Here is a 22946-nt window from a genome sequence, read left to right as displayed (position 1 = left end):
CAGTGGTGGGAGATGGATCAAGGGCTTCCTAGAACTGGAGAAAGAATAGTGATAGGTGTGCAAACAGTGGTTTCTGAGAAACTGTTGTAGAAGAGGGCTCTTACACTGAGACACAAACAGCTCACGCCAAAGAGACCCACCTGGGAAAAATTTCTGGCCCAAGGAAAAATTCTAATTTTTGTTAAACACATTTATACCAGACAATAAATTCTCAGAAACCCTTCCATTTCAGAAATACCTAGTAGTTGATGTCTAATGATTTCTTAACACATCCAGTCATGAAAACACTCCTTTATAATTTGTGAAGCTGGATTAAACCCCTACTCTGTAATGTTTAAGTTGGGAGTCTGACTTAAATATTATAGAGTAAATTCATATTTACTATTATTCCATTTTGACTTCAAACAAGGAGATAACCTGGATGGCCTCTGTAAATTAATATTTATAGAGGAAGGGTGGCCTAAATTCAGTCTGGCTACATGTGAGGCCCTGGCTAATTTCTCAGTTTATAGCAGAGAAATTGCCAGGTGAGCCAAGGAAACTTGTCCCCACAACTCAAGGTGGCAAGAGTGATGGGGAGGAGGCCTGGGTGAAAGGCTGCTCCTGTAAGGGTCACAGCATGCTAAGGACAGGTAGTAGAGGCCATCCTAGAGGCCTTCCAGGTTACCTCCTCGTTTGAGGTCAAAACAATAGAAGTTGATAGAATTGGGCCCACTTCTGACTTGTGCAGCTTCTCTACACTACACAAGTTGGTATTTCAATTCCTTGAGGCCTGTTTTGTCCCCTTAAACTCCAAAAGGAGAAAGACGAACATGGCCGGGGTTGGGGTTCTATTCCTGCAGGGCTAAGTGCTGCTGCCTTCTGAGGGAGGGGGCCTCAACTTCCTCAAAACCATTTCTGAGAGCACGTCACAGGAGGGCTTTTGTGAGAAACTTTGAGTGCCTGCTGAAGGCCTGTCTCCTGAGGACTAGGAAGAGAAAACATGATAGCAAATGGGAACAGAAGCATGTGTCTGCATCTAGGGAGGTGGCACTGCCATTTTCACAGGAGGGGGAAACCTGGGCAACTCTTGCTGATGAACTTCCTGTGGTTGCTCATCCAGCTAGAGATGAAAACGACAGATATGCAGCCAGGGCTGGCAGGAGCCTTCATTCATTCCTGTAAACTAACCAGTAGAAACAAAGAACCTGTTGTCCTGGGTACCCATGGCACTGAAAACAGGAGCAGATGGAGCCAGACAGGCTCTAAGTCTTGGCCCGCTGACCTTTGAGGCTGAGTAGCACACTTGAGGCCCCAAAGGGACAACAAGCATTTAGTGGAACTTCAGTGGGTCTGTAAGCACTGTAGTTCCATGGGTGTTATTTCACAGTGGCACTAAATCACTATTGTATCCTAACCAAGCAGATTATTTTGTGGCACAATCAACTACCAACAGCAGTGAGGCAAAGTCTGTACAAGGGGAAATAAATCAAATTCTGGAGCATGCCATGTTTAAATGGTGAATGCCCCAAAGTCCTGTGGACAGTGAAGCCAGCCACTAAAGCAGAAGATACTATATCTCAACAAAAAGGGGATCCATTTCTAGGACACACTGTGTACTTCCAGGGTGATCAAAACCACCCTTTAAGTCAGGGAAAATCAAGCATGATCTACCATTTAAATGCAGAAAACAAAAATACCATTTAACCAGAAAAACATGGAAAGGATGCACACTAAGGCAAAGAAATAAATTAACCAATCAAAAGTGGTTTTATCTCAGAAGGTGAGTTCATGGTAATTTTTATATTTTTTGCATTGTGCTTTTTCCACAATGTCCATGTTCTATTTTGGTAACCAAAAAAACAAATCTTACATGTTCTTTTAAAACTTTGTAACATATGTCACCCATTAAGACAAACTGAGCAGCTGTTTTGGGCATTTTTGATCTGGAGATTTACCTCATTCTTTAAGGTTCATGTTGAGTCTCATCTTTCCTAAACCCACCTTCTACCTAGAATTACCTGCTTCCTCCCTGAGGCCCCTAGGACATCTGGTGTACTCCTCTATTATGTCCTCATTTCATTATAAATACTTTTTATAATTCTTTGTCCCTTGGTTGTGTAAATCTTCAGGCTTCACTATCTAGGTATTTTAGCAAATAGCACCCAGTTAATAAATATTTTCCTTAAGTTGAATGTAAGGGCTGCTACATTGGTAACAGTATAAACAAAGAGATGGTCAACCTTCATAGAATTCCTTGAAACCATATTCCAAATACTTGTGGGGGCTTGAAATCAAGAAACACTTTAAGAGATTATGGGGGAAATTGATCGAGCTAGTCATTGCATTATATCCTCAATGGGCATAATAGGAAAATGTTTTACTTCAGAACTATTACCACTACATGACCTCCTCTAATGATGAACACCCACCCCCACCCAAAACACCCCAACTTGCCTGCCTCCACTGAAGGAAAGAGCAGCTGGGGTCTAGAGTATCACTTGGGTGTTTCAGACAGAAGTATTTTCAACTGCCTCTGAGAAAGCAAACTCAGCTGAGTCGAAGAGCTTCTCTATCCTGTTTCTCATCAGATATTCTTTGAGAAAGAATACTGACAAACATCCAAGAATTAATGGAAATGTCTATTTACAATTCTTAGAAATAACGTGTAAGGAAGAAACCATAAACTTTGATAATACCATGTACTTTTTTCAAGGGGCCTAAGATACTGCAAGATATACCTAACATACTGTAAAATTTTTATTGTAAGCTTCCAATGTTATACAGGAAAGGAGGAAAATCAACCTTTTCTGACAGGTGTGACTAGTTCTAGGAGAGTGGTCTGATCTATGATGGTATGGGACCTTAGGATGGGCTCTAAGCCCTGAACCAATTGCCTGATATGTATGCATATTGCCAGATACAGCAAAAGAAGAAAATATTGGTTTTGCATATGACATTGCACAGGACACAGATGCTGTATAAGAAGACAAAATGTAAAATGATTTTTGCAACCGATGACCCTAACTTGCTTCTAAATGACCGCATAAATAAACGCTCCACAATCTTCAGAAGAGCAAAAGTGGGTATAAATCAACAAAGAATAGTCAATTTGTATCTGACATCTACAGGAGAAAATGGAGAGGAAAAATATGAAGTGATTTTAAATACTGTATTTGAAGCCACTGATGTTGAGAACATGTATTTTTAAAATATAATACATTATATTGGATACAGATGTATTTTGAGTTTCAAAGAACAATTGAAGCTCCAAAAAACAGCTGTATCAGATTTAGGCACATACATTTCTTAGCTATGATGCAGCTAATGGCATTAGCCCAATCAATTCATGAGGTGCTGAATATTTCTGCTTATATGTACTGAATAACATAAAACAAAAGAATCTAAGAGATGAGGAGAATTTTGTTTGTTTCTGTTGCAAGTTTGTGATCTAAGATTTGTAAGCAGATACATAAATAATGCAAGGGACCCATGTAGTTATACTCTTCTTATAATTTCTGGGTTATTTTCTCTTTTCATCTCCTCCCCATTATGAAAATAATCTTTTAGTAACTTCAGTTTCAATGAACTGGCGGTGAGCTCATAAACTCCCCATGACTTTAGCCTTGAACTTAGATGTGTGAGAATTATAAAATGATGTTCTATTAAAACTGAACAGCCCACATACCCAAGATACAGATACTTATCTTAACTGTCTTCATCTATCACGGTTTCAGAAGCCCTAAATCCACATTCTCATCCAAATAGCTAAAATGAAAAAGTAGTCAATACCAAGTGTGGATGAGAATAGAGCTTTCAGACCTCTCATACACTGCTGGTAGAAGTGCAAACAGATACAGTGACTTTGGAAAACTCTCAGGCACTATTTAAGAATGTTGATTACATAGCCATCACACAACCTCACAGTTCCACTGCTATGTTTAAACATGAAGTGTGTCATGTATGTTCACCAAAAGACATGCATAAAACTGTTCATAGCAGCATTATTCAAAATAGCCCCAAACTGGAAACAACTGAAATATCCACCAATGGCAAAAAGGACAAACATACTCTGTTGTATTCACACACTGGATAACTCTACAAAATGCTGAACAAAGGAAGTCAGAGCTAAGAGCACATGCTGTATCATTCCAGTTTCATGAAGTTCAAAGACAGGCAAACTAATCTGGCAACAGAAATCAGGACGGTGTTTATTCTTAGGATGCACAGTGATTAGAAGGGTGCCCTCAGGGGTGCTGACACTGTTCTGTTTCTTGCGCCAGGTGCTGTGTTGTGGTATGTTTATTTTGTGAGAATTTATCTATCTGTCTACTTATTTATCTGTGTGTTTTTTCATGTTTCAGGTCATTGGAAAAAGCAGCACCAGTGAGAATGGTTTCATTCAGAAGGCCGCAGGGCATCTAATATTGTCTCTGCTGTCCTACTGGAGACCCACAGAAGTAGAATGCCAGGCCTCTCTCCCCCAGACTGTAAGCCAATCTTTTCTTCTAATTTGCGTTCTAACCTCCAGTAATCCAAGGGTTGAACCAAGGACCAGCACTCTGAGCTTCTTGTGGTTTTGATGTTAGTGCTGTTGCATAACTGCTGGGAGCTTAGAACTGACACAGGGGACACAGACCCTTCCAGAGGGCCAGTAGTGGTTACCAACTACTACACAGGAGCATTGGGCAGAGCTGGCCAAGGAATTTTTGAATTCCATGTGTCTGATAAGGGACTTGAGGGAAGGTGGAGTTTCAGGACCCAATGACCCCCTTGGGCTGCAGGTAACAATGTAACAACAGAAGTGAGGGAGGTAAAAGAGAGTAGGAGGAAACAAAGGCATCAAGAGCCTTTGATAACCTAGTCTAGCCAGCATCCTCAGGCATCCTGCAAACCCACCTGAACCTCAGCTCATTAAGTTGTTCGGTGGGATGTCTCTGGTCTACCTGAGGACAAAGGAATATTTTGACTCGTCTCAGCCTAAAGGTGGTGGGTCCAGGTGTTGATGAGCTTTGACTACTGACCTGGTGTGCCTGCCCAGAGACATCCTTCCTCCAACAGAAAATGGACTCTGAAATCATAGGGGAGGAAGGGGAAAGTAAAAAGCTTTTATTTCCCTATACTCTAGTCTTCATCGGGGGATGGAATGGGGAGAAGGAGGAAATAAGAAACAGCATTTAGAGCAGCAATGAGAAACCCATCATCCTGCCCCTGGCTTCTCAGCTTCTTTTTGGTAAAACATGAGCAGAGAGCATGGGGTAGATTTAATCAGCTGCTACTCTGTCAGCAAATGTTGACAATAGCCCATAACTCAGACCTGCCAGAGGAAACATGGCTGGAACATAGAGGGAAAGGTTTCTGGTCCCTTTTTAGCCAGCTGGGCTCCCTTAATTGCTTGACAGGAGTGACATCTTGCTTCTGCAAGAAACTTCTGATGCTTGAATATTTTTAGAACCTCCAAAGGGCTGGTATCTTTCATTTGTCCATTCAACAAATATTTTAAGTGTATGCTATGTGCCAGGGACTGTTTTGGGGGCTAAAAAGCCAGCACTGAACACAGACCAAAGCCCTGCTCTCAGAGCTGACCCTCTAGTGCTGGGAGGCAGCAAGCAACCACATGTGTCAGATAGGTACAAGTTGTGTGAAGAAAACTAACGGCAGTTAAGCTGACAGAAGAAAGGAAGGGTCCACAGGTTGAGTGCTTCCTGGAGGAAGGGCATTCCTGGCCAAGGAGACAGTAAGTACAAAGGCTGAAGGTCGCAGCCAGCTCAGCAAGGAGCGGGTGGAGCTGGAGGAGAGGGATGGCACAGGAGAGACTGAAAGAGAAGTGATGGTTGAGGGGATGTGAGGGAGCAGATCCTGCAGGGTCTCAAAGGCTGTGGTGAGGATTTTGATTTTAAATGGAAAACTACTGGAGGGCTTTGAACAGGAGTGACAGGATTTGCATTTAGGTTAACTCAAGTCATGTCATTCTCTATGCTGCTTCGGTAACAGCCCCGACGAGATGGAAGGGGTGAAGCAGAAGCGGCAGGCAGAGGTCTGCTGCAGCAGTGCCTGTGAGAAGTGGTGCAAGCCTGGATCTATTGTTAAGGTAGAGTTGCCAGGCTTTGGAGATGATGGGAGGGCAATTATGAGAGAAAGAGAGGCACAGTTACTGGGGAAACCAGGTAAGAGGCAAGCTTGTGAAGGGAGACCAACGTTCCAGTCTTGCTCTTTAGAAGGAGGGAGGGTAGACTGACTGGTCAGACGAGGCTACAAGGACAGCAGGTGGGAGCTGACCATTGGCAGAGGAAGCAACACTTGCACTTTCACTGACTTGCTTTAAATTAACTTCCTCCTATGTGCACAGAAGCAAATCCCAGTAGTTCCCTCAGCAGCTGAGACTCTGTCACTGACAGAAGCCCCAGATGTTTTCATTGTTTATGCTCATCTTTGCTTCCAGATGACAGTAGTTCCTAGATCCACTGCTAGGCCTTGCTATTCAATTCGAATAAAGATGTTTTAAAAACATGTATTTGAAACATTCTGATCATCGTATTTCTGTATAATTGTTTTCCCTATATCATCCTACGTATTTTATTTTATGCATTTAAAATACTCTGAGAAGAGGTCCATGACACAGGAAAGGTTAAACATCTCAAGTTTATCTCAATATGAACCACGAGGAGCAACCAAAAGCTAACAGAGCTAGGGGAGAGCATTCCTAATTCAGGGGGCCGCTTGGCACCTAACCCGACATTCAAGAAACTCAGCAACCACAGACCCTTCTCAGTGCCTGCAGCTGGGCTTGGTGAGGCTGCATCACAGCTCACAGTCATGAGGAAGGCCACAGGGAGGCACCTGCGTAGCCACCAGCTGGGCCCCACCAAAGTCCTGGGATGGGGTGGGATACCTGCTGCTCTCTGCACGGGCTCCACCTGAGGCAGCTTGGCCATTCCACTGTCTGCCTCTGTTGCTCTCATTGGTCCTCTGGGCTGCTCTGTGCCAGGCTGATCCACTTCCCCGGGGCCATAGCTGTGCCATAGCTGTGCAGGAACAACACAGAGCTCCTTCCCCTACCACACCATTACCCAGCTCTCCTGACATCTCTGGGCAAAATGGAAGAGCTAAAAGCCAAGTCACCAGCCCACACCTGTAAAACATCAGCATGAGACCCCAGCACTGAAGTCATGGCCTCAGAGATCTGGCTTTTCCCCATGTCATACAGGTCCCACCCCATGTCATACAGGTCCCACATCAGTGGAGTGAGGGTCATACCACAGCTTTACCTCATAGGGTGCTTAGGAGATCCAATGAGCTGGCAACTGCCATTGCCAGTGTCACTGAGAACAGTGGCTGGCACACGGTAAACACCACATACACTGTTAAACAAAGCCAATCTTGCCTCTGCTCTTTCTTTCCCATTAAAAAAAAAGCACCAAGTAAAATGCCTCTGAAGTTTCATAAACGCAGTGTAACCAACATCACACTCAAGAATAAGTGGCATTAATCTGAAAAAAATTATATTATTGGGGAATGCTTTGTCATTCTTAAGCTTGAAAAGAAAAATATTAAGAGATGTTAAAAGTTAAATGACAGCCCAGCTCTCCCACCCAATACCTACTGCAGTCAAAGACCAAGATTTTAATAGCCCCCAGTGTGTTATGGCTCCTTCCTGCAAACCGAACAGGCCCTGGGGCTGTGTGCTAGGAGGGCACTTACTGCCCTCTGTCCCTGTCATCTGCAGGGCCTGGGGTTCATCTTGCAGTGCTGCATTTCCTGGATGTGGGAGAAATCAGATCCGGAAGCTCTCTTTACTCTTTTGCCACCAACGTGGACTCTCAATTTAATTTTAGTTCAATAATGCAAAGGGTAAAGATAAATCCCCTGGCTAGAGTTCCATGGAGTTTGGAACTACTCTGAAAGTAATGCAGGAAGTTTCTAATCAAAACTCATTGTGCATTTGTCTAGTTTATGAGGAAAAAATTAACCGATCACAGCAGTTTACACTAAAATAAAGAGAATCATGGAATGCTTGAGTGCTGCGGCAAGTGGCTTGGGGACCATCTGGTCTACCCCTGTCACATGGTAGAGAAGAAAGAAAATGGAAGGCACATAGAACGTCCACAGTTAAAGTTTCTCCAGAGACATAGGAGTTAAAGCACCACCTTCCAGCTGCAAAATGCCTCCTGGGGATTGGTGCTTTCCTCTCAGTCTGTGGGAGGGAACAAGTCCGGCTGGTTTGAAACTTGCCTGGACACCCAGAACCACCTAGGTCACCTGCCTTTACAGGACTCCTGCCTATCTCATGATTTGTAAGGAAAACATATCCGATGAATCTCACCCTCCCTGAATCTCACACTGAAGCAGGCAGCCTCAGCCCCTTTCCTGGCTAGAGGAGAAAGCTGATCATGCATCTGGCCTCCAAGGCACCAAGTGTCCATTTTGTTTTATATTGATTACATGGTTGTCTTTGCTGTGATGAATCACAGCATTCAAGAACTAGATGAGGTTTTAGCCATCATCTTCCACCTGCCACTCCACCCTGACCTCTGCACCACATTCTCGAGATAAAGACCAGTCCCTTACTAGTTACTCAGATCATGTGCAAAATACTACGCTTAACCACTACAGCATACTGCCTCCCTTTTCCTAATCATTTACAAACACATCCAATTTCCAAAACACTGAGGGGCATTTCAGGCTAATGACTATGGTAAGCCCAGGGGTTTTCTCTGACCTGAGAATGCAAAATGAGTCCATCCTCTTTAGTGCTCCCCTTTAAACCTCTTGGAGACTGACACCGGCTACACTGAATTCTACTTTGCACACGGACGATCCAATCCCTCTGCATTACTTTTCCATCACTGTGAGTAGGCGGATAAAGCAGATAAAACTTTAGATTTCCGGGTTCTGCTGCCAGGAGGAATTGAGAGAGTGTACAGTTCAAGTGCCTTCAAAGTGATTAAAATAAACAAGCTGACAACTGGTTTCTAGGCCACTCCCACCTCCTACAGAGCTTCATCTGGACCGGCCACGACACTCCCAGGTCCCAAACTTCTGAGGAGCAACTGGAATGGCAGTCCTCTAGCTAATAGTGTCTATACAGTTCCCATTTCACACCCAGCGCCTAGTCGCCTCTGTCACCTGAGGGCTTCCGAGGGTTCCAGGCCATTTTCCAGGCTGACATTGGTCTGCACCATCTCCTGCTTCAGCTCTCCAATCTCCGAGGCGATTGTGTCAATGAGCTATTCAAAGACAAAAAGAGTGTGACATCAGCAGTGGAAAAGGCGTGTCCCGAGCCAGGAGCTTCAGCACTTCCATAGGAGCACAGAGATGACCACTTCTTTTTTTTTTTTAATTCTGGCTCTGTGAATTTCCTCTACTCAGAGGAAAGAAACAGAGAGGGAGGGAGCATCTTCTTAGAAAGAGGAAGAACTTAGGTTTCACTATTGCCCTAAGAAACAAATATGACACCCAGTTGGTTTCTCAACATGAACACAAAGAGGAATAAACAAATTACGGTAAAACCAGGCCTCAACATTCATTTTGTCAAAGTAAAGACTCAAAAGGAATTCCCTGTTTTAAAATTTATGTAATCATTATTCTGGTTACAGACATAGCACATTTAAAAGACATATACAGCTTACAAATTAATTTCCAAATATATTAAACATACTTATCCTATTCTTTGCTTAAAAATTTTTTTTTTGACCTGAGAAGACTTAGTGTTAAGAGATGAGTGGGCTGTGTGGTGCTGGGAGTGGGTGAGCAAATGGGTGGATGAATCATCCAGACATAGAGGGGGAAACGTGCCCTGACCTTGCAGAAGGCTTGAATGGCCTTGTATCCCTTCCTACATACCTGGGAAGAGGTTACATCTCCTCCCGAGGGCTGGTCTAAATTCTTGAGCCCACTATTCAATCATTCAACATAATCTTTCCTCATGCTAATTTAGGCACATTGTATATAGGGCAGCTGTCCTCCAAATGGGCTACTGCTTATGAATATTTTTTAATGTAGTTATTTTTCATGCCAGTGTTATTTATGTCAATAGGTATCATTGTTTTGACATAAATACTTGAAAAATTTCTTCATTTTAATTTCTAATGCAGCAAGTAACTCTACATATAATCCACATAACACAAGTTCTTTGGGTTCTTTAATAATTTTTAGTAAGTGTAAAGGGGTCCTAGGACTAAAGTTTGAGAATTGCTGTCCAAAGGACAAGTGTTGTCTTGCCTTAAGAAGCTTTCATCCCACCCAGACTCTAAAGAAACTTCATTTGAGCTTATAGGCTGTTCTACAATGTTGACCCCATCATTCACTAATTCAACAAACCTTTGTGGGCACCAGCAAGACACAGCAAGGACAGTGTGACTGACATCTTCTGTGGAGATGGCATTCTGGTGGATCACAGATCTAGGGACCGGGTATAGAGAAGGGCCAGAATGAAAACAGAATGGAATGCTGCTGTAGGGAGCAGCCAAGGGACCACTCTAACCAGGGTGTGATTGTCAGGGCAGGTCTTTGGGGAAGTGACAGAGCCCTGAATGACAAGGGGGGCGTGAAAGCATCAAGGGAAGAGCCCCTCCATATAGAACAAGTCCCAGAGACTGGGGAGGTATGTGGCAGGAGAAGCAGGCAGGGAACAGACTTTGTCAGCATTCTAGATCACAGTATCCATGAATTTGAGTTAAATACACTAAGAAGCATCCAGGGACTTTAGTAGGAGAAACATATTTTATTTGTTTTCTGTTCTAAAAAGATCACATTGGCTGCTTGCTAGAGATGGTTTGTGAGGGCAAGGGGAGCAGTAAGACCAGTTAGGAGGAAACTGCAGTGGTCTAGAAAAGAGATGATGGTAGCTTGGACTAAGGTGGGAGCAGTGGAATTAGAAGGGGGAATCCAGGAACAATTCCATACAGGAATTGACAGAAGTTGATGGACTTAATGGGGGGCAGACAAGAACCAAGGACAACTCCTACGTTAGGGCTAAGCAGTTAGATAGCAGTGCTCTTCACTGATAAGGGAAACGATTAGGCTTGAGGAAGAAATCAAGTGGGGACATTGGGCAGGTTAAGTCCTAATGGCCTTTCTGATTGGCCATCAAATACATTTAGTAAGCAGGTCTTGACATTCAGTGTGGAGATATCTATATATCATCACTGGCCTATGTGTTAGTATTCCAAAGCCTTGTGATTGGAGAGATTATCTTAAGGGAGTGCACATGGAGAAGGGGTCTCCTCAAATAGCTCTGCACCTCCCAGCTCCCAGTACTAAAGGTCAGAGGAAGGGAAGCCAGCCAAATCCTCCATGCTTGATTCATCCCCTTTTTGTGTGACGGGGGCTGTAGGTGAACATTCTGGAAGTACTGGGGCCTTAGGAGAGAAAATGATCAGAGGATCTCGTTTTACACACAACCCAGTGACAAAAATTTAAAAGTCTGATGTTAAAATATTCAAGGATGTGGGAAAACATGCTGCTTGGGAAGTATTATACATAGAGCCATTGTACTGGACGTCCTAGCCTCAGCAATCAGACAACGCAAAGAGATAAAGGCATCCAAATTGGTAAGGAAGAAGTTAAACTGTCATTCTTTGCAGATAATATGATATTATACATGGAAAACCCTAAATAAAGACTTCACCAAAAAACTATTAGAACTAATAACTAGATTCAGTAAAGTTTCAGGATACAAAATTAATACACAGAAATCTGTTGCATTCCTATATAGTAACAACAAACTAACAGAAAGAGAAATCAGGAAAACAACTCCATTTACAACTGCATTGAAAAGAATAAAATACCTAGGAATAAACCTAACCAAGGAGGTGAAAGGCCTGTACTCTGAAAACTGTAAGACACTCATGAGAGAAATTAAAGAAGACACCAATAAGTGGAAATCTATCCCATGCTCTTGGATAGGAAGAATTAATACTGCCAAAATGGCCATCCTGCTCCAAGCAATTTACAGATTCAATGCAATCCCTATCAAAATATCAACAGCATTCTTCAACAAACTAGAACAAATAGTTCTAAAATTCATATGGAACCACAAAAGACCCTGAATAGCCAACGCCATCCTGAGAAAGAAGAACAAAGCTGGGGGGACTACAAAGCTCTACTACAAAGCCACAGCAATCAAGACAATTTGGGACTAGCATAAGAACAGAACCATAGATCAATGGAACAAAATAGAGAGCCCAGATATAAATGATGTTAAAGCCAAAAGCCATTTCAGTGTAACGGCCTTATCAATGTTGGTGCTGCTAGCAGAAGTGTCTCCAAATCCACTTATACAAAACAAGACCCCAGCACATGCCTATACCTGTCTGGAATTCCCATAAGGGCTGCTTAAGCATTTGCCAAGCTGGCAAGCCACCTGGGAAGGTGGCCACAGAGTCAAGCGGCTGTTACTCAATGGAATCAGAGTGTGACAGGACACCAGGTTCCAGGACAGAGAACTGGTGAGGAGTGGCCCTTGTACCAAAAACACAGCATGTGCATCAGCTCCAGAAAACTGCACAGTGCCTGAGGCCCTAACCCCAGAGACAGCCCCTCACAGCCAGGGCACAGCAGAGCCCACGCTGATAAAGCCGGGGCATTGCAGGGCCTTGTCACCTCCTGCAGGAAATGGGGTGCTGTGCCTGCCTTCCCAGGCAGGGAGATAGCAGGCTGCTGGCAGGAATGGAACTACTGCAGCCACCAAGAGGGGGAAGAGCCAGAGGACGGGGCCTGCTGTCCCCCACAACAGGGGAAAGGAAGGCAGGCCAGGGCTGGGGCCTCTGGGGCCCTCTGCTCATTCTGCTCGGAAACCCAGCAACCTTAGGGCTCCCTAACATGTGAGTGTCTGTACATAACAAGGCACAGGAAGCCTGAGTGTTCACCTGGGTGATTTTCACACTAGCTGACATCAAACCAAGGGCAGGAGAATTTCGGAAAGGCCCAGGTGTTTTCCTCTCCTTGTGACTTCACACCCAGGGCTCCTCCTGGGCATGGCCCACCACACTGCAGTCTGGAACAGGAGTCTACACTAGTTTGAACCACTTTGTAATCATTCTGGGTAACTTCCTTGGAGGTGGGAACCTCATCTGAGGGGCCACGCTTCCAGCAGCGGCCTTGGATGGTTCCACGACTGTCTGCCTTGCAGCAACTACCTGCCGGTCTGGCAGCAGGGAACAGGGTGAGTGCACCCACCTTGGGCCCAGAAAGAACTGCCTTCAAATACCACCTCTCACCCATAGGTGTGGGTCCCAAGCCCACCCAGGCCCGTGCATCCTCGGACCCCCAGTGCTATGGCTTGTGCCATTTGGGGGGAGGATTAAAAAAGGACAATGAGATTGAAACCCTTCACACCAAGCGCCTAAATCCTCCCAAATTCTCTTCCTATTTGAATTCTCTTCCTATTTGAATTCTCTTCATAGCAATGGGGAGCACTGCCATGAAGCAGAAAGTGATGCTAAAGGACACTGAAAACAGACTCAGACCTCCCAGCCTGGAAAGAGGCCATTTCCTTACCAGAAGCAGACCTGGCTCTACAAACGCCAGTGTTGGCAGAGTCTGATCTTTTGTCTGCCTGCCAGCGCAGGAGTCTCTAATCTCAAGATCTGCCTGCTAGACACCTGTTTTCCTGAACAGGGAGAGAAGTCATTGTCTGCCATCCCTGCTTACCCACTGGGGGGAGGAAAAGGGAGACTCCAAATCTGTGTTCTTTCCTTTTAGGGTTGGTTAGATAAATGGAGAAAAATTCTCTTGAAGGTCAAGTCAAATAAAAATGAGCAAGTGTTCATAGAGCAAGTCCTGATACAGCACTCTTCAAACCCCAGGTCTGATGCAGGAATGTCATCCTGGTTGGGGAGGGGATGTGCTGCTGGTGCAATGAAGGCCAAAACCCAGGGTGTGAGAAGAGTAAGTGAGGCTCTCAGCTGTGGGATTTCTGTTTGGCAAGTGCATCAGCTTGGCCTTGGGGTGTGATAAGACCTCAAATCCCATCAGCCCTGTGGTTCTAAGAACTATCTCTAGGTCATGAAAAATCACAGCCCCCCACAATCCCTTCTCCTGTGCTTCTGCAGAGCTGAGGGAGCCCCCTGATCTGGGGGGGTTCATCCCATGTAGGGGTCTTCCTAAAGTAGTCTGGAAAATAATGAGCTTCTTAAGAACTGTCAGATGAATTTTGCCCACAGGGACTATCACCAAGGAAATAGTAATGAGACTTCTTCCCTTTGCCTGTGCTAAGAGGAGCATCTGGGGGATGATGCTGGAGTATCTCAGAACCTTGCCTTCTGTGTTGTTTTCTAAACTTTCTGTGTTATATCTCTCAAGGGTGTTCAAATTTACATTTTTGAAATTTAATTATAATTACAAACATGACACATGCATTCCCACTGAAGAATATAAATTACTGTAGTGAAAGGTAATCTTCCTTGGCCATCACTCAATCCTTTTCATCTACTCAGATGTAACTACTTTTATTAAGTTTTGTATGTATCTTTCTTAAATGATATTAGTCTGTGCTTTTTCTATGCAAAGCACTTTGCTTTGCTGATGTCCTGTCCTATAGTTTATTTCACTCAATGAAATGTGGGATTTTTTTTCCACGTTGATACAAGAAGCCCCAGTTCTTTCATTTTAAGTGTGACTGGTTTTCCACCACGGGATATACAGGGACTATGCCATGTATTCATTCTGTTTTGATAGACACTTAGGTACTGTGATGAACATCTTTGCATACTGTGTGAAACCTCTGAGAAAATGCCAGGTTCTACACAGGTAAGGGGTTATGAGGTGGAGCCACATTGTTCTCCAGGTGGCTGTACCCACCTACACTGCCTCCATCATCTTTGGAAGTGTCCACCCTTCTTGTCAGTTTGATTTTATCAAACTTTTAAATTTTGGCCCATCTAATGAGTAGAAGTTTTAATGTGCTTTGCCCACATTATATTTTCATTGGCTATTTGCACTTTCTTCTGAGGAATTAATTGCTTGTTCATTTATCTGTTGCCCATTTTGGGGTTTCTTGATTTTTCTTACTAGGTGGGATAAGTTATGGATATTAACCCATTGTCTCAGATATTTAAAAGATTATCTCTCATATTGGTTTTGTCTTTTAAATTTCCTTGTGCTTTTAATGTTGATAGAATCAAAAGTTTTAATTTTGACTCTTGCTTATTACCCTTGTCTTAGAAGATATTCCTTAACTCAAAGTAATAAGCAGTCTCCTGTATTTCCTGCTAAAACTTATCTATAATTTTGCGATTTATATATAATGTATTTATTTATTAGTAGGCCTTTCACTCATCTGGAATTTAATTTTACGTGTGAAGTCAGGACAAAATGGTGATGGATGACTCTAATATGGTAGGAGCTAGGTTCCCCAAGCCCCTAAACCCCACACTCTGGGTTGGCTCTCCAGGCCAAAGAATGTGCCCGGAGGGCTGGGAGTGGCCTGTGAGACAGGAGGTAGAAGTCCACCAGTGATTTTTCACTCCAAGTGGAGAACAAATGAGCTGAAAAGCATTTAGACAACAGTCCATCTCAGACTTACTGATTCAAAACATCCCCTTAATCACAACCAGAACTTCCTTATTTAAGAACCAACATTCACTACCTTTTTATTCTACTTTCTACCTTAATGTAAAACACACACACACACACACACACATACACACACACTTAAGTAGAGAAAAAGGTAGTAACTCACGTCCATGCCATCTTTTGAGTTAAGGGAAATGAATGGTTTCACTGTTTTTAGTTCAAAATAGAAAACTGTTTTAAAAAAAGAAACAATGAACCCAAAATGGAGTCACTAGTGCTAAGTGCCAGTCCCCAAACCAGGACTTGAAACCTAACCTTTCAGCCTCTGCCAGGAAACCATTCTGGAATCTCTTATCAAGGCTGGGAGATCACTGGTAGGAGAGGATCCCTGCACCTGGCCTTCACCCAGTGGAAGGTGACCTTGCCTGAAATTGTCCTTTGTTTTGTTTATGACTTCCTTGCCCCTGCCCCCTTTGTAAAAAAAAGCTTTGTACAGCTCCTGGAACTCCTCTCTACTCACTGCGTGGGATGCTGCCTGATTCGTGTGTGTTAAATAAGGCTAATTAGATCTTCAAATTTACTCACGTGAATTTTGTTGTTTTAGCAGTATTTAGAGGAAATAAACACAAGTGAATAAATTAGTATTTAGAGGGAGCATTTCAGCAAAATGCCTGGCTTGAAATTCTTTTGCCTCTGCAGCTTCAAGCAGTGTGTCCTTGAGTAAATAACTGGACCCCTTACATTTCCTCCTCTGTAAACTGAGGCTATTCTAAGATCTGCTTCTCAGGGCTGTTTAAGACCCCAGGAGGCGAGCAGGCAAAGCCCACAGGGACATGCACCATGAGTACTGGCCATGGGGAGAGGGCTTAGCAATGCACATCACCCTCCCATGACAGGAAAGTCAGCCGTTCATTCACAGAGTACTGGAGCAAGTGGTGGGATTAAGGCAGCAAAATGTGTTGGCTAGTTGTTGGGAGACACAGATCCCTTTGCAATGCCCATGAGGGAGACCTTCATAAGCTGTATCCCCATGGGCATTTTGATTCCACAGGGCTTATTAGGGCCCAATAAGCATGAATGTACTTACAGTGGCTACTAATTTTGAAATTAGGGGAGCCCCAGAAAATTCAGGATCTGGTGCCCCTTGTGTGTACTGCTAACCCCTGGGTTCACCTGAAGCTGTCTGCTGATGGACCAGGTTTCCATAGATTTTAGCTTATTGGAACTTCCTCATATTAAAAAACCCCTGCAAACATCAGGTTGCACAGTGGCCTCCCTTGAGACCAGTGCTTGCACAAAGGGGGCCCTAATGCTTTCCGAGAGTGGTCAGGGGAGGAACCTGGCTCTACACAGCTCCCCTTTGTCAAAGGATGGTTGTCAGGCAGCCAGACCTGCTTTGTCTGATGCACAGTGTGGATACAGTGAAGGTTCCTATGGCCAGGATTCTCACCTGGCCCTGGTCAGCTAGCTCACTCACTGCACACTTGTGGGCAACACATTACTGACCCTATATAAAGAGCTCTGCCCAGTGCTCTGGGTGACACGGTGGCACAGCTGCAAGGCTGCAGGAGAGCGGAGATGAGACTGGAGTGATAGCAGCGCCGAGGACAGAGACTGAGATGGCTGCGGGAGCAGAGAGGCCCAGAGGCAGAGACCGGCTTGCTGCATGCAGACTTGCTCTAAGTGGATAGGATTCTAGTAACTGACCTACCACTGTGGGAATAAAGTTGGGTATAACCCTTTCACTCCAAGATTGTTCCATTGTCATTCCTTGGTCTCACTGAATCCATAGTGAACTTGCTGGAGCTGAAACCCATTGGCAAGACACACAGAGACCCAGAATGACCTTAGAGTCAGACCTCGACCAACAACTAATGGGTGCTGAGGTATGAACACTCAGAGGTGAGACCCACACTGTCCCCAAACCCCTTTAAGATGAAGCCAGTTACCTTCAGGACACTGCTTAGCACTGGACTCTTTTCTGACCTCCTTCCTGCCAGACTCCACTATAAGTTTCTCCTGGGAGCACTTCTAATGAGCCACTTCCATGATGATCTTTAGCTCTGGACCTGTTTCTGGGGAACCTGACTTAAGACACTCCCCAGCCTTCCTGCTTGGCTCCCCTCTTTCACCATTTGAAGTTAATGGTCCTGCCAGTGAATTATTCCTGAAGCCAGGGCCTCTCCCCAATGCCTCCAACTGGATACTCCTTAAAATACCAATACCTCCACAGAGCAGGAGACAGATTTTGCTCCCTGCTGTACTCTCTGAGTTCAGGCTGGGCCCTGGCACACTGTTGCATCAAAGAGTATGCTTTCCTCCCCTCCCTGTGGGTAACTTCCCTGTTCATTATTCTTCTAGCCCAGGGGGTAAATCAGGACACTGAAAGGGTGGTATCCCCAGTAGTCCACTGGAACCTTGGTGGACATGATGGGGAAAAAGCTGCCATTGTGGTGAACTCCAAAAGGGTACTACTCAAGATATTTCAATTAATCAGAAAACAATGTGGCTGCTGGATGGATCTGGAGGGTATTATGCTCAGTGAAATAAGCGAGGTGGAGAAAGATAAATGCCATATGATTTCATTTATTCTGTGGAATATAAAAACAAAACAAAACAGAAGGAACAAAACAGCAGTAGACTCACAGATACTGAGAAGTGACTGGTGGTTACCATGGGGAAGGGGTTGGGGTTGGAAGGGAGGGGGAGGGAGATAAAGTGGCACAATAATTCACAATCACAATATAAGTTAGTCACAGGGATAGTAGTAGAGCTTGGAGAATATAGTCAATGACTCTGTAACATTTTTCTATGTTGATAGATAGTAACCGCACTAGAGGGGGTAAGGATTTAGTAATATGGGTAACTGTTGAACCACTGTGCTATACATTTGAAACAATATAAGACTGTATATCAATGATTCTTCAATAAAAACAAAACAAAACAAAACAATGTGGCTGCAATCTGGAATGCAGCAGTTCTCTCCTGAGGCAGAAGCTATTGGCTTTGAAACCAGGTCCCTCTAATGACTAAGTTGTAAACTACTTCTCCCTTCATGTAAGAGACCTAAGTTGGCTCCACCTTGCCAGACACTCCACACCGAAGGTGGGCAGACTGTGATGGGCTGGGAGGCCACGCTGACACAGGCATGGCCAATGCCCTGCAAATTCCGGAGGCCTAGCCCAGAACTGGTTTTGTTTTATTTTAAAACTATCTGTGAAATGATCCGGCAGCACAAACACTGATAGAACTTTAAACTTAGTGCATCCTTGGGGAAAAAAATAATTCATAAAGGTATATATGGTGTCTGCAGTTCAAAATATGAAATCTGGAAGCAGCCTGTGTGACTACATCTTGAAATAGTCATTCTGTTGGAAGCAACCTAAATGTCCATCGGTAGATGAATGGATAAAGAAGATGTGGTACATATACACAATGGAATACTACTCAGCCATAAGAAGTGGAAAAATCCTACCATTTGCAGCAACATGGATGGAGCTGGAGGGTATTATGCCCAGTGAAATAAGCCAAGCGGAGGAAGAGAAATACCAAATGATTTCACTCATCTGTGGAGTATAAGAACAAAGGAAAAACTGAAGAAACAAAACAGCAGCAGAATCACAGAACCCAAGAATGGACTAACAGGTACCAAAGGGAAAGGGACTGACTGGGGAGGATGGGTGGGTAGGGAGGGATAAGGGTGGGGGGAGAAGAAGGGTGTATTAAGATTAGCATGCATGGGGAGGGAGAAAGGGGAGGGCTGTACAACACAGACAAGTAGTGATTCTACAACATTTTGCTATGCTGATGGACAGTGACTATAAAGTGGTTTACAGGGGGGACCTGGTATAGGGGAGAGCCTAGTAAACATAATATTCTTCATGTAAGTGTAGATTAATGATAAAAAAAAAAAGAAAGAAAGAAAAGCAGGATTACTCCCTGATAGAATAAAACTAACTGTAAATCAACGATTAATGCATGCTTTAAATATCCTTAATTTTGATCACTTAGAGGGTGTCAGATGATTGGCTATGGAGGTACATTTTTCTGATAATATTCCTTTTCCTTAAAAAAAAAAAAAAGCAGTTCCTCTGTGGTGATCTCCAATGAGTTCTACACAATGGTATAAAGGGTATATCAAAGTGTGGACAAAGGGTCTGTTTGTGTTTATACAGAGGATCAAAGCCTAATTTGGCTACCCAGAAAATGAACTAAGATACGATATGAAGAAGAACTTCCAACATCAGCACTCTCTGGAAGAGTCATACCAGAAGATGATCATCAAAAAACCCTCAACAAAGATCCAGGCGATGCTGCAGTTGTAGCTGCATTCATCCCACCGGTTCCTGGACTTGCCATGGGAATGAAGAAGGAGATATCTAAGCTGGCCTGTGCATACAGTAAAACAACAAATTTGACTGGATCTATACTGTTGGAACTCAACCAAGAATTAGGAGAAGTGCAAATTGTAGCGCTCCAAAATTTTATGACTACAGACTATCTACTGTTAAAAGAACATATGGGATGTGAACAGTCCCCAGGAATGGGTTGTTTTAATTTGTCTGATTTCTCTCAGACTGTTCAAGTTCAGTTGGACAATATCCACCATATCATAGATAAGTTTTCACAAATGCCTAGGGTGCCTAACTGGTTTTCTTGGTTTCACTGGAGATGGCTGGTAATTATAGGTCTGCTTTGGTTATGTAACTGTATTCCTATTATGTTAATGTGTATATGCAATTTAATTAGTAGTTTAAAACCTATACATGCTGAAGTTACTCTACAAGAAGATATGTCAAAGAAATAATCAATCTTCCCATGTTATCTTCCATCTGCTACTCCTATAGCTTTTCTTCTTCCTTCCTAATTACAACCCTTAAATAGAATTCGTGCCTCATATTGAATTTACAGAGTATCATAATTCTTCCAAGTGGTAAAGATACCTCAAGACAAATACTGGGCATAAAAGCCACAGGGCATAAATCTGCAAAGAAGTAAAAAGCTAACCTTTTCAAACAATATTGCCTCTCTCTCACTTACCAACTTTACGTTTCCCTGTATGGCCCCAGAAGATGACTGGTTAGCCAGAGACGGGTAAGATTCCTCAAGGGAGGAACAACCTAAGACAGGCACAGTCGCAGGGGGGCCATCAGGTGAGAAATCAGGGATCAAAACAGAGGTGAGGCTTAGAACCTCACCCCCCCTGTTTTGAGAGAAATCTTCTGCATACGTGGATGTTTTATTGCCCTTGTCTAGCTTGGATTAACACTTAGTCTACAGGCACACACTTGATCATCTAAATTTGCTCTCTTACAGCACTAAACGGTTTTCTACCTTTATCTTGCATCTATCTACCACTTCAGCATTTTATTTAAAATAATAATAATAATAATAATAATAATAATAATGGAGAAATGTGGGATTCACATATAAATCAAGTATAAAAATCAAATGAATATTCATATTTGACCTGATTGTTTATAGTTCATAATGTGTGATCAAAACTGAAAGTTTCTGTGATGACTGCCCTTGCACTGTTCACCATGTAAGAACTTATTAACTATGTAAGAACTTGTTCACCATGTAAGAACTTGTTTGTTATACTTCAGAAGATTGGAGACTGATGAGAATTAGGCTTGGGGTGGATTAATGATTGTACATTGAGCATTGAGTCCCCTGTACAGAATTTTATTGTTGTTAACAACCATTTGATCAATAAATATGAGAGATGCCCTCTCAAAAAAAAAAAAGTTAAAAAAAAAAAAGAAATAGTAATTCTGCTGAGGTCCTGATTTACTTTTGTCAGTTGTCTGGGGCCAGTTTTGTGTTAGATTCTTCAATGACCTCAGAAGTTGCAGATTATCACCATATTACTTCCTGTGGCTTTGAGTTAAGGTTAAGCAATAAGTTACATGATAGAAACACCATGAAGATCAAAGCTCTTTCTAAGAGTTGCACTGATGTCTTCTACCACCCTAGTTAGTTTCAGCATTTCTATTTTAAGTTTGACTTTGTATTTTTTTCTTTATATTTTTAAGCCAAGTTTGTAGAGTACTTACTAGGCATCAAGTTCTGGGTCTGCAACAGGGAAGAAAAACAAAAACAATGTGCTCCATCAACCTTCAGTCTAATTAATTATAAGGCACACTCTTATTCCATATACCACCAAGAAAAAGAAAAGAGTTGCCAATTATAACTTTAACACACCACTGATTAGAGGATACAAATGATTTTAGAGAGGATAAATTTTGAAAATGAGTACATCTAAGAACTGAAATGCACTGACCTATGTCTTCATGGAGCTCCATTTGAGGACTTGGGAAGTTGTGTTGGTCAGTTGTTAGTGGCTTATTTTCTTGTCTTGTTAGGGACAAACAAGCTGTATGGGGACTAGCACCTGGAGTTTACAAAATGGGGACTGGTAAGATGACCAGCAGGCATCCCAACCTCGCAGCTCCACCTGACACCTTCTTCGAGTGTGACAGGGTTCCTGTGAGAGGCATGCTATCATGACCATGGCTGGAGGCCTAACAAGGGCAGATTTCCACACAGCAAGCAGGTACCTCTGCCCCAGGTCCCTGGGAAACAAGAAGCCTGAAGCCCTTTCACATGGAAAATATGTGTATAACCTGAATGTGGTGCCCTTTTCATTGTTCAGCATTCAGAGGAACTCCAAGACCAACAGAAGTTGGGAAGGTTCACTATTAAAATCAATCTTGTCCATCCCCAGATCAGTTCAGCCCAAAAGTTCCTACAGTTAACAAAACTATGCAAAACTTGAAGCAAAAAAAGGGTTCCCTTTCAAAGCCATAGTTAGGCAGTGTCTAACAAGCCTGCCTAAGAGGTCACTTGAGATGTCATTTTGCTTGAATCTTTTCTTTTGTTTAAGACCCAGATTTTGTAAAGTCAGATGCAGAACATGTAGAAGATGGATAAACTGCAAATGATATTTGTTTGGTAGAAAAAAATAATGCCAACATCTTTCAGCAGTTTTGCATTAGGCTGAACCATATGAAATTGCAATGTTTGAAGGTCAAAATATGTGGAATATTGGCAATATCCAGCTCACGCCTAACTCTGCAAAGTTAGACACACAACGCTAGCTAAGAGTGGTTGCTGAAGCTTGTTTGAGATGAGATTCTTTGGTCCACTATTTACCAGTCTCTGCCATCTGGAATAGGCGTTAACATCTGTTGATTTTCTCCTTAAAAGCTAAACCAGTCTTTGACACCCACTGTGAATGTGTATGAAAATTGTTTTTCACTTTCGAATATTACCTCTGAACTTCAGGGCTATTCATTCCAAGAGACTTGCCAACTGTGGGTCTTTGACCCTGTGTGTGTATGGATGGGGTCGGGGTGGGTGGGGTGGAAGTGTTGCATAACTTCTCTGAACTTCAGTTTCCTCAAGCATTAAATAGATCAGTGGATACCTAACGCCTCTTCCAGCTC

At 43.2% G+C, this 22946-nt stretch overlaps 1 protein-coding gene across 11 annotated transcripts in view; it reads right to left on the bottom strand.

The window, feature by feature from the left end:
- Positions 1 to 22946, bottom strand: part of RIN2 (Ras and Rab interactor 2) — a 239696-nt gene that overhangs the window by 50343 nt on the left and 166407 nt on the right. For 6 of the 11 annotated variants that reach the window (XM_037022390.2, XM_073236968.1, XM_037022388.2 and 3 more), the window contains one exon: positions 9106 to 9206. The exons of 4 other annotated variants lie outside the window; for them this stretch is intronic. In XM_037022390.2, coding sequence (XP_036878285.1) covers positions 9106 to 9206 — 101 coding nt within the window. Of the gene's footprint in view, positions 1 to 8698; positions 9038 to 9105; positions 9207 to 22946 lie in introns of those variants that run through there. One more of the 11 variants, XM_017663315.3, reaches the window with a different exon arrangement.

The sequence above is a fragment of the Manis javanica genome, chromosome 5 (assembly GCF_040802235.1).
Source record: "Manis javanica isolate MJ-LG chromosome 5, MJ_LKY, whole genome shotgun sequence".
Lineage (NCBI taxonomy): Eukaryota > Metazoa > Chordata > Mammalia > Pholidota > Manidae > Manis > Manis javanica.
Note: the sequence above shows the minus strand (reverse complement) of the source record. Positions and strands in the feature narration are given on the sequence as shown.